Source organism: Felis catus, chromosome X (assembly GCF_018350175.1).
Source record: "Felis catus isolate Fca126 chromosome X, F.catus_Fca126_mat1.0, whole genome shotgun sequence".
NCBI lineage: Eukaryota > Metazoa > Chordata > Mammalia > Carnivora > Felidae > Felis > Felis catus.
Genome location: NC_058386.1, coordinates 89,561,943 through 89,578,689, shown reverse-complemented (window position 1 = coordinate 89,578,689; position 16,747 = coordinate 89,561,943). Strand labels below are relative to the sequence as shown.

General features: G+C 41.2%; 1 protein-coding gene across 5 annotated transcripts in view; it reads right to left on the bottom strand.

Annotated features, from left to right (window-relative positions):
• TMEM164 (transmembrane protein 164) overlaps positions 1-16,747 on the bottom strand; it is a 166,208-nt gene that overhangs the window by 83,575 nt on the left and 65,886 nt on the right. For all 5 annotated transcript variants that reach the window (XM_045051249.1, XM_045051248.1, XM_045051247.1 and 2 more), the window contains exon 3: positions 12,562-12,611. In XM_045051249.1, the coding sequence (XP_044907184.1) occupies positions 12,562-12,611 (50 nt within the window). The remainder of the gene's footprint in view (positions 1-12,561; positions 12,612-16,747) is intronic.

Sequence of the window (16,747 nt, the reverse complement as noted above, 5' to 3'; positions counted from 1 at the left end):
GTCCAAGGCAATCAACGGATGCTATCTTGAGCAAAATAATAAATAAATCCTCCTTTGTTTTTTTAATGTTTATTTATTTTGAAAGAGACAGAGAGAGAGAGAGAGAGAGAGAGAGAGAGAGAGCGCGCACCAGGGAGAGGCAGAAAGAGGGAGACAGACAATCTCAAGCAGGCTCCATGCTGTCAGCGTGGAGCCTGACATGGGCCTCGAATTCACAAACTGTGAGATCATGACCTGAAACCAAGAGTCAGACACTTCCCCGACTGAGCCACCCAGGCGCCCCTATAAATCCTTTGAATATGCATAAACATACCCAAGAAACAGCACGGTTCCTCTGAAAGCCTCTGGCAGCAGAAGTGCATATCATTCTGAAGTCTTGGAGGAAGGACAAAAGTCTGAATTTAGTGTCTGAGCCAGAAGAAGTATTTGACAAAACTGCATCCTCGATAGAATATGAGAAAACATGGACTCTCCGAAACAGGTATGGAATGCCATCAGAATAACACATACTGAGAAGGAGGGGCACCTGGCTGGCTCAGTCGGGGGAGCATGTAACTCTTGATCTTGGGGTCATGAGTTCAAGCCCCACATTGGGAGTTGAGATTACATTAAAAAAAAAAAACAATGAGAAGGAAAGACAACAAACTGGGGAGAAAAGAGAGCTTAGTAAAGCAAGGAAGAGTTAGAAAGAAATTAAGATTGTAGCAGCAGAATTAAATACCACACCAGAGATGGCAAAGAGCAAAATCAATCAAATTCATAGTATGGAAGCCAATTCTGAATCTCTTCCATGCATGCACAGTAAAAGGAAAGGTGACCTTACAAATCCAACAAAGGTTGTTATTAAGAAATCTATTCATTTAACATACCAAATGGGGAGGTAAAGGAGAAAACCCAAATGAACCTCTCAATAGATTCTTAAAAATCATTGGCTAAATTAACTACATTCAACAACCATTCCTGATTAAAAAAAAAATTGGTAATTTAAGAATTAAGAGAATTCCTTAACGTTATAAAGGAAATCTAATCTAAACCAACAACCACCATTCAAGGCAACACTGAAACACTAGAAACATTTTCATGAAAATCAGAAGCGGGGCAAGAATTCCTGCCAGTACCACTATTATTTAACACTGTTCTAGAAGTTATAAGCAATACAATGAGGCGTCAAAGGGGGGACGGGTGTATTTGCTCTTTAAAAGGAGATAAGGGGGGCAGCTGGGTGGCTCACTTGGTGGAGCATCTGACTCTTGATCTCAGCTCAGTCCATGATCTCACAGCTTGTGAGATCAAGCCCCGTGTTGGGCTCTGTGCTAACAGCATGGAGCCTGCTTGAGATTCATTCTCTCTCTCTCTCTCTCTCTCTCTCTCTCTCTCTCTCTCTCTCTCTCTGAAAATAAACAAATAAACTTAAGAAAACAGAGAAGTAAGATTACCATCTGGGCATTGATGCCATTAATTTCCAAAATAACCCAAGTGAAGCAATAAGAATCTATTAAAATAGTAAGCACAGTGGCCAAATATAAAATAAACATGTATAATCAAAATCTTTCCTATGTACCAGTAAGAACTACTTTGAAAATGTAAGAAATAAATTACATCATAAACTACAAACTGTTCAGGAATGACTCTGGTGAGAAATAGGTAGGATATGCATGCACATACCCTTAAAGAACATAAAAGAAAGCTTGGCTATATGAACTAATGTACCACGTGTTTTCCTATATGGACAGACTCTGTATTATAATGGTGTTAATGAAATTTTAGGCTTCAAGTCATTCCAATCAAAATGAATACAATTTGAAGGAGAATCTGACAAAAAAACATCCTGAGTTCATTTGGAAGGAAAAAAAAATGGTTCAGACCAGCTAAGAAAAAAACCATGGGTAAAGTAATAGGCTATGAACAACGGCAAAGAGAAATCTAGCCTGCTAGCTGTTGCAAATACAAGAGTATTAAAATGGTGAAGGACCCCGGATGCCTGGGTGGCTCAGTCGGTTTAGCGGCTGACTTCCACTCAGGTCATGATTTCACAGTTCATGAGTTCAAGCCCCGCATCGGGCTCTGTGCTGACAGCTCGGAGCCTGGAGTCTGCTTCAGATTCTGTGACGCCCCCACTCTGTGCCCCTCCCCTGATCTCATTCTGTCTCTCGCTCTCAAAAATAAGTAAACATAAAAAAATCAAAAAATAATACAATGGTGAAGGACCCAAAAAAGACATCAATGGAATAGCAAAACAAGCCCCCAAAATAAATCCTAGCATGCATAAGAATTTAAGTGCACAACAGCAATAATCATAGGGAAACAGTTATTCAACAAACAGAGCTCCAAAAAATGACAATTTGAGGAAAAATATAAATTATATCCCTACCACATACTATTCACAAAATGAATTTTCAATGAACTGACAGCTAGATATTTTTTAAAACAATTAAAAATCCAGATTGCCTATCTGATCTTTGGAGGGGGTGCAGATTTTCAGGCATAAAAACACCAGAAGAAATCACCATTGTCTGAAGGCAGTTTGGAAACCCATCAATGTGTCCAATACACACATCAACTGTACATCAAAAGCATCATCAACAAGTTAGAAGACAATCTGGGAAGAACATTTCCTATGAAGGTGATAAAGGATTAATATTCTATATACAGTGATGCATGCAGATCAATGAGAAGAGAAACACCCCCATGTAATAACTGGGCAGAGAACACGGAGTGGCAATTCACAGATTAAAATATATAATGAGTAATAGGCATGATATGTATAGGTTTCGAATTTTCTATAATGAAATTTGAAGGGACAAAATGGAGGAAAAGGGAAAGGAGAAAGCAAATGAGAAGCCACTAGGGAGATGAGGGGGAGAACTGGGTAGGTTTGCAAAAGGGGGTCTTATGTATGAAGAACCTGTGATCCATCCATAGATGAATGGATAGAGAAGATGTGCTATAGATACACAACAGAATATTACTCAGCCATCAAAAAGAACGAAATGTTGCCACTTGTGACAACCCAGATGGACCTAGAGGGTATTATTATGCTAAGTGAAATAAGTCAGAAAAAGACAATTATCGTATGATTGCGCTTACATATGAAATCTAAAAATTAACGTAAAGAAACCCGAAAAAAATCAGAAACTGACTCATACACATGAAGAACATACTGGTGGTTGCCAGAATGGAGGAAGGTAGGGGGGTCGGCAAGACAGGTAAAGGGGATTAAGAGGTACAAACCTGCAGTTATAAAATAAATATAAGATACGGGGATGAAAAGTACAGCAGAGGTAATATAGTCAATAATATTGTAATGACTTTGTATGGTGACAGATGGTAACTCACTTACCCTGATGAGCATTTTATCACATATATAATTGTTGTATCACTATGCTATATACCCAAAATTAATATATGTCAATGATACTTCAATTAATTAATCAATTTTGAGAGAGATTGATGAATTAATTAATTAAGAACCTGTGAGGCAGGCTGGTTCATATTATGGGACTGGGGATGTACGATCAAGGTAATTGAGACAGGTAACTTTTTTGAAGTCAGTAGCAGGATCGTAAGCGCAGAAAGATCTCTAAGAATATCGTTGTTTTTCTCAAACCCGAGTGAGAGGAAGAATTCCAGGGCTTGGATACTGAAGGTACTGGGATAAGGCTCTTCAGGAAAGAACCACTCAAAACAGCCAAACGAGTAAAAAGAGAATGGCTCAGATTCAAGGAGACACAGAACAGTGCTGCAAGCATACACACAACACAACAAGCGATCCTGGTTGCTGCTATATGAGCATTCATGGAGACGAGGAGCCAAGAATAGAAGGGAGAAGAAGGCTTCAGAAGCCACATGCTGCCAGGCTGGAATTCTAGGAGTAATAGATACTGGAGAGCAAAAGATTACCACGCCAGAGGTTGCAGTGGTGGTGGGCCAGATAGAAACCCCTTCCAGCCCCAGCTCCAGACTCCGCATACATGCTTTCTGCTGAGGAAGCCTCCTTAGCTGCAGACTTAGCAAGTCACATGTCTACAGAGGGGCACATAAATGAAGCGCTCTGGGACCCAGCCAGAACACTGGGGAACCGCCATTCCCTCTTGTCAAGTGCACCATGGGTACCCTGTGGAGGATCCTGCCCCTTCTCCACCCCAAAGAGAATTGCCAGCCCCTGGCCAGCATGGGGTATGCGGACCGCTGGGCACACCATACCCTTTTCCTGCAGTGTCCGGGCACGCCTCCAAGAAGAACACGCCAGCCTTGGCTTAGCTGGGAAGCAGACAAACTCATGCTTGGCTGGCACAGCCAAGGGCCAATAGAAAAAAACAAGAGTTGGGTATATAGTGCTAGTCACTGAAACCTACAAAACACGCTGGCATAAAGACCACAGTGGTGCCCGTCTGTGTACACTGACATTTGAGGAATTTTAACTAGGATGCTTTCATGGCTTTAACTCCTTAAATAATAATAGGATAGCAGAAAATATTCACTTAAGCAACATAAGGTAGTGATTAAAAGCACTGGTGCTGGAGTCAGGGACACATTGGATCAAATCCCACCTGTACCGCTTACAAGCCACTTAAGTCACTTCAACTTCCTGAGCCTCTGTTTTCTTGATGTAACTGGGGATACTATTTGTACCACCCACACAGGTCTGCTGGGAGAATTAAATGAGATAATCCACGTTAAGTGTTTCCCACCATGCCTAGGCACACGATAAGCCTGATTACGAACATTAGCAGGAAAGGAAGAATGGGAATCCTGGTTTTCCACTCTGTAATGTCAGCCATGCTATCTAAGATCTTTTGGTCCCAAATGGTTGACTTTTGTGTGAATAACATAGTCCCTATCTCACAGCATTATGTGAAGGATTAGATGAGACTGTTTAAGACAAAGTACTTTGAAAACAGTCATGACCTATACTCATGTAAGGTGGAGTTATTAAGAACTATTTCCCAGGGGGGGCACCTGGGTGGCTCAGTCGGTTAAACATCTGACTTCAGCTCAGGTTATGATCTCGCAGTTTTTGAGTTCGAGCCCCACGTAGGGCTCTGTGCTGACAGCTCGGACCCTGGAGCCTGCTTCGGATTCTGTATCTCCTCCTCTCTCTGCCCCTCCCATGTTCATGCTCTGTCTCTCTCTCTCAATAATAAATAAATGTTAAAAAAATTTTTTAAAAAGAACTATTTCCCAGGGGCGCCTGGGTGGCTCAGTCAGTTAAGCATCTGACTTTGGCTCAGGCCATGATCTCATGGTTACTGGGCTCAAGCCCCACACTGGGCTCTGTGCTGACAGCTCAGAGCCTGGAGCCTGCTTTGCATTGTGTGTGTCTCTCTCTCTTTCTCTCTGCCCCTCCCCAACTTGTGCTCTCTCTCAAAAATAAATAAATAGGGGCACCTGGGTGGCTCAGTCGGTTAAGTGTCCAACTTCGGCTAAGGTTATGATCTCACGGTCCGTGCGTTCGAGCTCCGTGTCAGGCTCTGTGCTGACAGCTCAGAGCCTGGAGCCTGTTTTCGATTCTGTATCTCCTTCTCCCTCTCTGCCTCTTCCCCACTCATGCTCTCTCTCTCTCAAAGATAAACAAACATTAAAAACAATTTTTTTAATAAATAAATAAACTTTTTTTTTCAAAAAGAGCTATTAGGGCACCTGGATGGCTCACTCGGTGAAGTGTCCGACTTTCCCTCAAGTCATGATCTCACAATTTGTGGGTTCAAGCCCCTCATCGGTGGGCTCTGTGCTCACAGCTCGGGGCCTGAAGCCTGCTATGGATTCTGTGTCTCCCTCCCTCTCTGCCCCTCACCCACTTGTTCTCTGTCTCTCTCTCGAAATTAAACAAACATTAAAACACAATTTTAGGGGCGCCTGGGTGGCGCAGTCGGTTAAGCGTCCGACTTCAGCCAGGTCACGATCTCGCGGTCCGTGAGTTCGAGCCCCGCGTCGGGCTCTGGGCTGATGGCTCGGAGCCTGGAGCCTGTTTCCGATTCTGTGTCTCCCTCTCTCTCTGCCCCTCCCCCGTTCATGCTCTGTCTCTCTCTGTCCCAAAAATAAATAAACATTGAAAAAAAAAATTTAAAAAAAATAAATAAAATAAAAAAAACACAATTTTAAAAAGAACTATTTTTAACTTCACACTGCATGTAATATTTCCACACAATGGAATAATATGCACCAAAGAAAAAGTATGTGCATGATAAAAACTTGGATGGATCTGCAAGGAACTATAAGTAAAAAACAAAAACAAAAAAACCCCACAAAAAAACAGCCAATCCTGAAGATAATATAGCATTCTTAAAATAACAAACGTTTGGACATGGGAGAACAGATTTGTTGCCAGGGGTCAGGGACAGGGTACAGGTGGGAGAGTACGGACTGTGGCTACAAAAGGTCAACAAGAGAGGCGCCTGAGTGGCTCAGTCGGTTAAGTGTCCAAACTCAACTCAGGTCATGATCTCGTAGTCCGTGAGTTCAAGCCCCATGTCAGGCTCTGTGCTGACAGCACAGTCTAGAGTCTAGAGCCTGCTTTGGATTCTGTGTCTCCCTCTCTCCCTCTCTGCCCCTCCCCTGCTCACACTCTGTTCTCTCTCTCTCTCTCTCAAAAATAAGTAAGTTAACATTAAAAAAATTAGCTTAAAAAAAGGGCAACAGGAAAGATCCTCATAGTGATGAAACTGCTGTGTACCTCAACTGTACCAATGTCAATACCGTGGGTGTCATACTGCATTACAGTTTTGCAAGAGGTTACCACTGGAGAAAACTAGGTGAAGGGTACACAGGATCTCACCATTTTTCTTACAACTGCACCTATATTATGATATGATATTCATTATATTATATAATTATCTTAAAGTATAAAACTTTAATTTTAAAACATATGGATGATGAGTTTAAAAAATGGGGGAAATGTGATATTAAGTAAACAAAGCAGAATAGAAAACAATATTTAAAGAAGGTAGAAACTCGGGGCGCCTGGGTGGCTCAGCCGGTTGAGCGACTGACTTCGGCTCAGGTCACGATCTCACAGCTCATGGGTTCGAGCCCCATGTCGGGCTCTGTGCTGACAGCTCGGAGCCTGGAGCCTGCTCCGGATTCTGTGTCTCCCTCTCTCTCTGCCCTTAACCCACTCACATTCTGTCTCTGTCTCTCTCAAAAATAAATAAACATTAAAAAAATAATAAAAATAAAGAAGGTAGAAACTAAAGGAATAAATACATATCTTTTTACCATGAGTGTGTGTGTGTGTATAAACTGTATCTAAAACCAGATTCTATAACTCAACCACAAAATAAAGTACTTACTAACCTAACTAAACTATAATAATGAAAACAAAAACAGACAAGACTAAACCCAAAAAAGAAGACAGGACTAAAGATGAGGAGATAGTTTTTTAAATTCATGGCAACAAATCCGAAAACTCAGAAGAAATGAGCAACTTTCCAGTAAAATACAAATGACCAAAACTGACCCAAAAGATCTAGTAGGTGAATTACCATAGAAGACACTGGAAAGGTGGTTAAGGGTGTACCAACAGAAAAAGGCAATAGGACCAGATGGGCTTCACAGCTGAGTTTTACCTGACCTTAAAAAAAAAAACAAAAAACTTCTAAACCAACAACAAAATAAAGAAAAAAAGAAAAGAAAAAGCATGTTAAAAAATAAAAAAAAAGGGGCGCCTGGGTGGCTTGGTTGGTTAAGCATCCAACTTCGGCTCAGGTCACGATCTCATGGTCCGTGAGTTCAAGCCCCGCGTCGGGCTCTGTGCTGACAGCTCAGAGCCTGGAGCCTGTTTCAGATTCTGTGTCTCCCTCTCTCTGACCCTCCCCTGTTCATGCTCTGTCTCTCTCTGTCACAAAAATAAATAAACGTTAAAAAAAATTTAAAAATAAATAAATAAATAAATAAATAAATAAATAAAAATTAAGAACACATAATTTCTAAGGGTAATTAAATTGTTCCAGGCCAGACAAAGAGAAGAAGTATGCTGCAATTCAATTTTAATCCTTACCCCTGATGAAAAAAATCCCCCAAAATGACTCCCATCTCACTTATGAATACTGAGACAAGGGTTCTAAATATACGATTGATAGGAGTGCCTGGGTAACTCAGTTGGTTAAGCATCAGACTTCAGTTCAGGTCATGATCTCACACTCCATGAGTTTTGGCCCCGCGTGGGGCTCTGTGCAGCTCAAAGCCTGGAGCCTGCTTTGGAGTTTGTGTCTCCCTCTCTCTCTGTCCCTCCCTCGCTCATGCTTTCTGCCTCAAAAATAAATAATAAAATAAAAATAATAAAGGATTGACAAATGGAATCCAGCAATGTATCAAAATAATATAACACGAGCAGCAGGACTTACTTAAGCATGTAAGAGTAGTTCAAAACCAGTAAATTTATGAACATAGGTCACTGTATCAAAAAGTTAAATGGAAAACAAAATACTCAACAGACATAGAAAAGCATTTGAGGGGCACCTGGGTGGCTCAGTCGGTTGAGCATCTGACTTCAGCTCAGGTCATGATCTTGCGCGATTCTTGAGTTGCACTGTCAGCACAGAGCCCACTTTGGATCCTCCGTATCCCTCTCTTTCTCACTGCCCCTTCCCCACTTACACACATGCATGCACAGGCACGTGCACTCTCTCTCTCTCAAAAATAAATAAACATTTAAAAAAATTATAAGAGGGGCGCCTGTGTGGCTCAATCAGTTAAGCACCAGACTTCAGCTCAGGTCACGATCTCACAGTTCGTGTGTTCGAGCCCTGCATTCAGCTCTGTGCTGACAGCAGGGAGCCTGGAGCCTGCTTCGGATTCTGTGTCTCCCTCTCTCTGCCCCTCCTCAGCTCGTGCTCTCTGTCTCTCTCTCTCAAAAATAAATATTAAAAAATTATAAAAAATAATTTTAAAAATTATAAGAAAAAAGCATTTGATAAAACGCAGGAACTGTTTTCTTGGAAAATCTCTAAGTTAATGCAGCATTTACATGCAATAGACTATTTAACATACACCAACAGCAAACAGGGAGAAACACAGAGAACAACTCCATTTAAGATCAGTTTTACAGGGATGCCTGGGTGGCTCAGTCGGTTAAGCGTCTGACTTTGGCTCAGGTCATGATCCCGTGGTTCGTTCGAGCCCTACATAGGGCTCTGTGCTGACAGCTCAGAGCCTGGAGCCTGCCTCAGACTCTGTGTCTCCCTCTCTCTCTCAAGAGTAAACATTAAAATTTTTTTCCAAAAAAAAATCAGTTTTATACACAGCAGCCCACCAGCACCATTTTTACTTAACTCTGAGTTTCAAGCAAAAGCAATAACTGAAGAAAATAGCTGGTATAACCACTGGAGAGACAGCATAAAATGAAAATTAACTTTACCAAAACTAACAAGAGGATCTGGTAGGATGGCTGGACCTGAGAACTACGCTAAAATCAACAACCTTCTTCTAGCAAGAAGCAGTTAGGAATGGAAAGGAGAACATTCTTCAACTCATCAGGGACAGAAAAGCTATTAATTCTTTAGGAATAAATGTATGAAGAAAGGCACAAAATGAGATCTGAACAGATGGAAAGAAATACCATTTCTTCGATGAAAAGACCTACATAATTTTCAAACATCAGTTCTCACAAAACTGAAATATACATTTAATGCAATTCTAATTAGAATCTAAATAGGGCTGATGGAGAGGGTTGAATAAAAGTGACCTTAAAATTTACATATAAGAAAAAAATGCCAATGAATAGCCAAGAAAAATATTTTTATGCTAACCAATCAACAAAATCATTTAAGTAATCAAATCAACATGTTTGAGTAGACAGATATATGAAACAGAATAAAGGATCCAATGAATGAATCCTTATATATGAGAAGTTTAGTAGGTAACAAAAATGGTAGTTCAGTTCACAGAGAAAAATAGGAATTATGTAATATATCATGCTAGTACAACTAACTAGCCATCTTTACGAAAATCATCTTAACCAAGACTGGGAACCCAGAAGCTATAATAATATTTGAATGTGAAAAAATGTAAAAAATCACACAGAAAAACATACTATCAGCCAAGTCAGTACATACAGATCAGGGAAAGATATCTATAATGATGCCGATAGGCAAAGGGCCAATATCTAAAATATACAAAGAAGTCTTACAAATGAAGAAAAATCTAAACAACCCATAAGAAATGGGCAGATGGTATGAACAGACAACTCAAAGAGCTAATTTAATTGGATAAAAAAATGTGAGATAATACTGAAATTCATTAGTAGCCAAGGAAATACATCCATTAAGTTGTCAAAATTATAAGTCATAACACCTTATGCTGGAATGGATATGAAGAAAGTAATCATCTCATGTATTACATATAAAAGGAAAAAGCGAATTATAACAGCCGGTTTTTGTATATCAAAATGGAAAAATCTATTAACATAAATATATATTTATATGTAAACATTCGTGTTTGTGTGTGTGTATAAATTAAAAGCACCAGTATATAAGGGCATATGTACAATGATGTTGATTTCAGCATTGATTATAGTGGCAGCGTTCTGGGAAGAACACATGTAAACATTCATTGATAGAAGAATGGCTACGGTAGGGCGCCTGGGTGGCTTGGTCGGTTAAGCGTCCGACTTCGGCTCAGGTCATGATCTCACGGTCCGTGAGTTCGAGCCCCGTGTCGAGCTCTGTGCTGACAGCTCGGAGCCTGGAGCCTGTTTCAGATTCTGTGTCTCCCTCTCTCTCTGCTCCTCCCCTGTTCATGCTCTGTCTCTCTCTGTCTCAAAAATAAATAAACATTAAAAAAAAATTTAAAGAAGAATGGCTACGGGTGCCTGGCTGGCTCAGTTGGTAGAGCATGCAATTCTTGATTTCCAGATTGTAGGTTCAAGCCCCATGGAGGGTGTAGAGATTATTAAAAAATAAAAATCTTTAAAAAAAAGAAGAATGGCTACATAAGTTGTGTATCCATGAAATATTTGGCAGTTTTGTGAAAGAATAAGGTATACCAGTAAACTTTGATAGAGTCCCATGAGATATCGCTGAGTGAAAAAGCAAGATGTATTACAGTATATATAAGATTCTATGTTTGTAAAACAATCAATGAACAACAACAGCAAAACATTCCAAAACCCCTGTGTGTCAGTGTGCACATGCATGCATGTATGTGTACATACCTATGAGCAAAGAAAAAAAAAACCAGAAGGCTACATACTGGTTTGGTAATATGCAGGTGTGGAAAGGTAGAGGTAGGAGCCAAACAAAATAAAGAAAAATAAAAAAAAATAACCACTATAAAAAAAAGATATCTAGCAATAATGTTTATGTATTTTCATATGCATACATGTATAAGGAAATTGAATTAAATTTAGAAAAGATACAGTAAGAATCCTAAGTATGATCTCTGCTTATTTAAAAAAAAAAAAGCGGTAACTGAAATTATTTCTTGGTGGTAGATTAAGGGTGATGCTTATTTTCTTCTTTATGTGTCTCTGTATTTTCTATAATGAGAATTGTTACTTTAATAATAATGAAATAAAACCAATAAATGTTACTTTCAAAACATTACACTGAAAAATTGAGCTCATTTTGGGAAATCAAGGGAGGGAAACAGGGCTAAATAGCCTTCCATTTAGGGTACAAGAAATCAGGATCCATTTGCCCTCATCCAGCAGAAAGCTACTCACCTAAGGCAAGAGACTAAGTGGCTATTCCAAGGAGCTGTTTGAAGCAGCAAATGGGGTATATTTCCCCCTACCTAACACATTAACGACTTAAGTAAATCAGAAAGCCATTCACACCACTCTGAATTACCCAAAGATCTACTGGGCTCCTTACTTCCTGTCTCTTCCCTCTGGCCTGTGGCCATTTCACTGCTCAGGAACAGCTCCAAAATGGGGGCCAGGGAAGGGGGAAAGAGATGAAATTAATTCGGTCAATTTAGCTTCTCATTAGCAACTCCACTTGACAAGTGAGATGGTCACAACTCATGGTTAAAAGGAGGGTTCCGGGACTCTTGACAATTTCACTGAAGCCAATTTGCCTTCAGATAAACATGATTTGCCTACAATACACTTTAATGGATTTGATGCTTGCTATTTTTAAGAAAGTCAGAACTTGTAATAAGGTGCTATTTTTCTCTCCTCACTTTAAACTTTTAAGAAAAAAAAACACAGAAACATACGAACAAAGGCCTTCGAAGTGAAGGACCATATCCTCAGTGGAGCAGCTGGACCACAGTGCGATGATTCTTGAGAGGAGGGAAGCTGTCTGGCCCCCAGCATGCTCTCAAGAGAAACTGTAGGAAGCCAGCAATCTTCCAAGAGAGCAGGCCTTGGCCATAAACCACCACCACAAAACACTCGCTAAAAAGGACTTGTCAGGGCTTGCTTGACAAAAGCCAAGTCTCTCCATATCAGATCTCCGTGTTTCACTCTACAAAAGCCTCGTAGACTTTTGTCCCTTGGGAAGCCCCCAGACAAAGTGGTGCAGGCCCAAGATGTTCCCACAGATGTGCTCATGTGCTTTGTCATGAAACACAATGTTCGGAATCGCAATGGCAACAGAGCAAAAAACAATTGTCCCTTACTTGAACACGACGATAGCTCCAGGACACGGAGGGCAGGCCAAGAGAAAGATCTGCAAGTAAAAAAGAATTAGGAATGGTTATCATGAGGAATACTGTACACAGTTAGAAAATGTTAGTTCATTAATAATAGTAGTAACGGTAGTAACAGTACCAATAAATAACCAAAATCTAACACAAAAAATGCAATATAAAAACTTAGAGAGGCAAGCAGGTGGTCTTCCACACGTACTTCTGTTTGCACAGGCATCTAGGTATGTGGATACGTCTAGGGGTGTGTGTGTGTGTGTGCGTGTGTGAGACTGGCAGAAAAGGGAGACAGATAGAGACTGAGGGAATGTTTAGGGACAAGGTAGGAAAAGCCTTTTTTAGACCCTTTTAGCCTCTAGAACACTTCCTCTTGACCTCTAGAGCAGGACTCAAGTTTTCAACTCTTCAGCGTCAATATGATCCAACAGCCAGTCTGAGAAGCTTTTAACCCAGGGCAAACAAAAATATATCCTATGAATGGGACAAAATACGCAAATGCCATCTGGTTTGCCTCCCACGGGGGAAGGTAGAGTAATCAATACCCAGCACTGCCAGATTTAGCAAATAAAAAATACAGGAGGCCAAGTTAAATTTGAATTTCAGATAAACAATGAATAATGTTTTTGTGTAAGTATGTTCCATGCAATATTTAGGATATACTTATATAAACACATTATTCATTGTTTACCTGAAAAATTCAAATCTAACTGTGCCTCCTGTATCCTATCTGGCAACTCCACCAATATGGCCACCCCCAGGCTCCAAACCTCCCTTTGATTTTGAAGGGGAGCAAATTTTGCCACCCTGAAATATGTCTCTTTGGCATAAGGATGATTTTAAGTTGGTTATTTTTTAAGAAACAGTAGACATAGGAAAAGCTCTGAGAAGTGAGAAGTTTACCCTTCTGTAGGAGACACTTACATTTATAAGGGAAATCTCCACTTCTAAGAATGGCTCCCCCTCTGTACCAGGAAAAGGAGGATGATTCAAACTCTAGAAAGTCTCATCAATGGAGAAGACTCTGACCTCAACCTGCATAATGACCTTACCCTTGATCACCATGCTCTTCCTGGTCTCTTCCCATAATTGACCTTCTGCCCTACACCAGCCCCACCACCCAACATCTTTCTTCTGTCTCTAAGGCTGGGGATGGTATCTAAGGTGATGGCTTGGGCCATTCCAGGGAGTTACTCAGTTTTCTTGCATCTCTCCTACGTATACAGGAGGGTATACATGCTATTAAACTTCCATTTGTTTTTCTCCTGCTAACTGGTCTTTTATTATGTGGCGGGGGGTGGGGAGGGGGGGTGGTAGCAGCCAAGAACCTAGAAGGGTAGAGGGAAAATTATTTTTCCTTCCCCACATTTGACTGGCTTATTTCTAACCATGACCAGGTAGTTCTATACTTCTATTCCCCTCCTGGGGCAAACCAAATGAAAAAGAACCTCGTCCAGGGCACCTGGGTGGCTCAGTTGGTTAAGCTTCCAACTTTGGTTCAGGTCAAGATCTCATGGTTCATGAGTTTGAGTCCTGCATCGGGCTCTGTGCTGACAGCTCAGACCCCAGAGCTTGTTTTGGATTCTGTGTCTCCTCTCTCTCTCTGCCATCCCTCCCCTACTTATGCTTCGTCTCTCTGTCTCAATAATAAATAAACATTAAAAAAATTTTTTAAAAACAACCTTGTCCTTCTAAGAGACAAATCAGTCCCATGCTGCTTGGTTTGACCTAGGCTGGGGTTATAGAAAAACATGTGACAGTTTGACCTTCATCAAAGCAATGATTCTCAAGAGGGACAAAGAAACCCCTGCAGAGCTCTTGTTAAATATGCAGATCTCTAGCTGCCCCATTAGGAATGCTGACTCCAAAAGTCTGGGACTCCAGGAATCTGCATGTTTAACAAATGCCCAGGGAGATCCAACCACTCATGGCAACCAGATAAGATGACATTCAGCAGGACTACGGATTAATGAAAGAACGAAACACATGTTGGTGGAGTTCCTTCCTCTACAGTGATTTATTGGTATGGTTTGCAAAGTAATTGATTTGTGTTCCTATCTTGTTGTAAGCATTTATTTAGAAAGCTTATCTGCATTATGCACTTGTTTGGCTTACGTTGTATATACGTTAGCATTTGGCTCTTTGGTTCTCTCAAAATCTACATTTAGAAGTAAAGGGTACTATAAGCAAAGTCACAAAGAAAGATACCTGCTTGAATCCCTAACAGGAGGAAGAGAAAAGAAGAACAGAAAAGAGGAAGGGTCTTACAAAGAATGTGGCCAGGAATCCATCACCCACAAAATACCTGAGCAGAGAACCCAGCCAAGGAAATACCCACCGAGAATGAGCCTTTCCCCCTGTGGATCAATTTGATTAAAAGTGCAAAACCAATGACAATTACAGGTCCATAACCCTCATCGGCAATCACCAAATCCAAACGGCTCTAAAAATCAAAAGTTGGATTCTTTTCAAAGCTAATTTGGTAGCAAGTAGGACTTGAACGGATCTGAGACTATTTATAAAGTTTCTTTATACCATTTATGCTGAGTATTCATATGGCTTCCATAAAAATAGTATCTTCTGATTATGGTGTGCTACCATAGACTCCACTGAGGGTAGATGTAAAATACTCCACACTCACCATGTTGCTTTTCTGATTTTTTTCAAGTAAGCTCTATGCCCAACGTGGGTCTTGAACTCATGACCCCAAGATCAAGAGTCGCATGCTGTATGGACTGAGTCATCCAGACACCCCTGTATTTCCTTTCTGAAATCCAGAAGTTTCTGACTTCTGAAATACATTTGACCTGAATGGTTTGGGATAAGGACTGTCAATTTGTTATTTCAATCATCCAAGCATTAATATATCCCTACTCCCCTTCCACCCCTCAGTAGCAGTCCAAGACAGAGTCAAAGCTGGTATTCTCTACCACTGACCCTTGCAGCAAAGCTAGTCACCTTAAGCAAGGGACCAAGTTGGAGGTTTGCACATAGTCACCCAGCATCAGGCCCATCAAAAACCACACTCACAGTATAGAGTATACACAGAGCAGACAGGAGCCCCCAACCACCTTGAAAAGACCCTCAATACTTCTGGAGTCCCCTAGGAGCCATGACAGCAGCCTTCCTGAGTTTCTGGAATAGCCAAGATACTTCATGCTAACGTGCTTAACAGAGAAGCAAAAACAACACTGGGCCCCACAGTTAACTCTTACTTTTCCTATAGCCAAGAACAGATGAGCAGATTACTGGGGCAGATTTCCCTATAACTGCTCCATTTGGCTGGTTCGGATTCATGACAGCCCTGTGCCAAAAGCCCAGAAGCCTACTAAAGGGAGCGAAGGCTCCAGTCGCAGCAACCCAATGACAGGTCTAATTTCATTTGAGGCAGCTCATCAATCTAGCTTTGACCCTAAGTGAGGTTCCCAACAGTTACTTTCACGTGGCCAAGTCATTCCACCCAGCACTTTGGCCTTTCTCATCCAGCCTGTCTATTCCCAACACTGGGACACAGGGTATCTGCTTGAGGCAATCTTTCAATCAGACACATGTAGACCTATCAAATGAGCAGGTCTGAAAAAGGACTCCAAATTCATCATATTCTAGTTCCAGTAAACCGGTGGCCTCCCTCAGCAACTTCAAAGATTTACAACATTGAACCTCTCTGCCCTAGCCTGCTGGAGCCACATCCATAAGCAACGTTAACCAAAGGAGCCATGTGAAAATAACATTTTAATTCAGAGGTCCGATGGCCCCCCAGCCTCGGCCTGAATATCCCCGCTCTCTTCCTTGCTAGCCTGCCAGACGCCTCCGAATTTTGGTAGCGTGTTTTAGGCCGGCAGATGGAAAGCTAAACTATCCCTTCGGTTGCAAACAGAGTGGGAAGAAAAGCCACTTGGGAGAGCAAACAAGGACGGGAGGAAGAAGAGAATGCATGTGTGCGTACCCCAGCACCAACCTGGCACTTTTGTACTTGTGCTAAGATCTGCCCAGTTCAGCACCTGAAGAAAAGGGCAGGGCTAGGTAACAGAGATGTGCTAAAAGCATTTCTACTTTCCTGTTGTCTGGGAGATGGGCAGGGCCTTGTTATTAAATCCCATTTTGCAGCTGAAGAAACCTAAGGGAAAGGGTTCCAACAAGAACCCAGATTCCCTAACCTCTA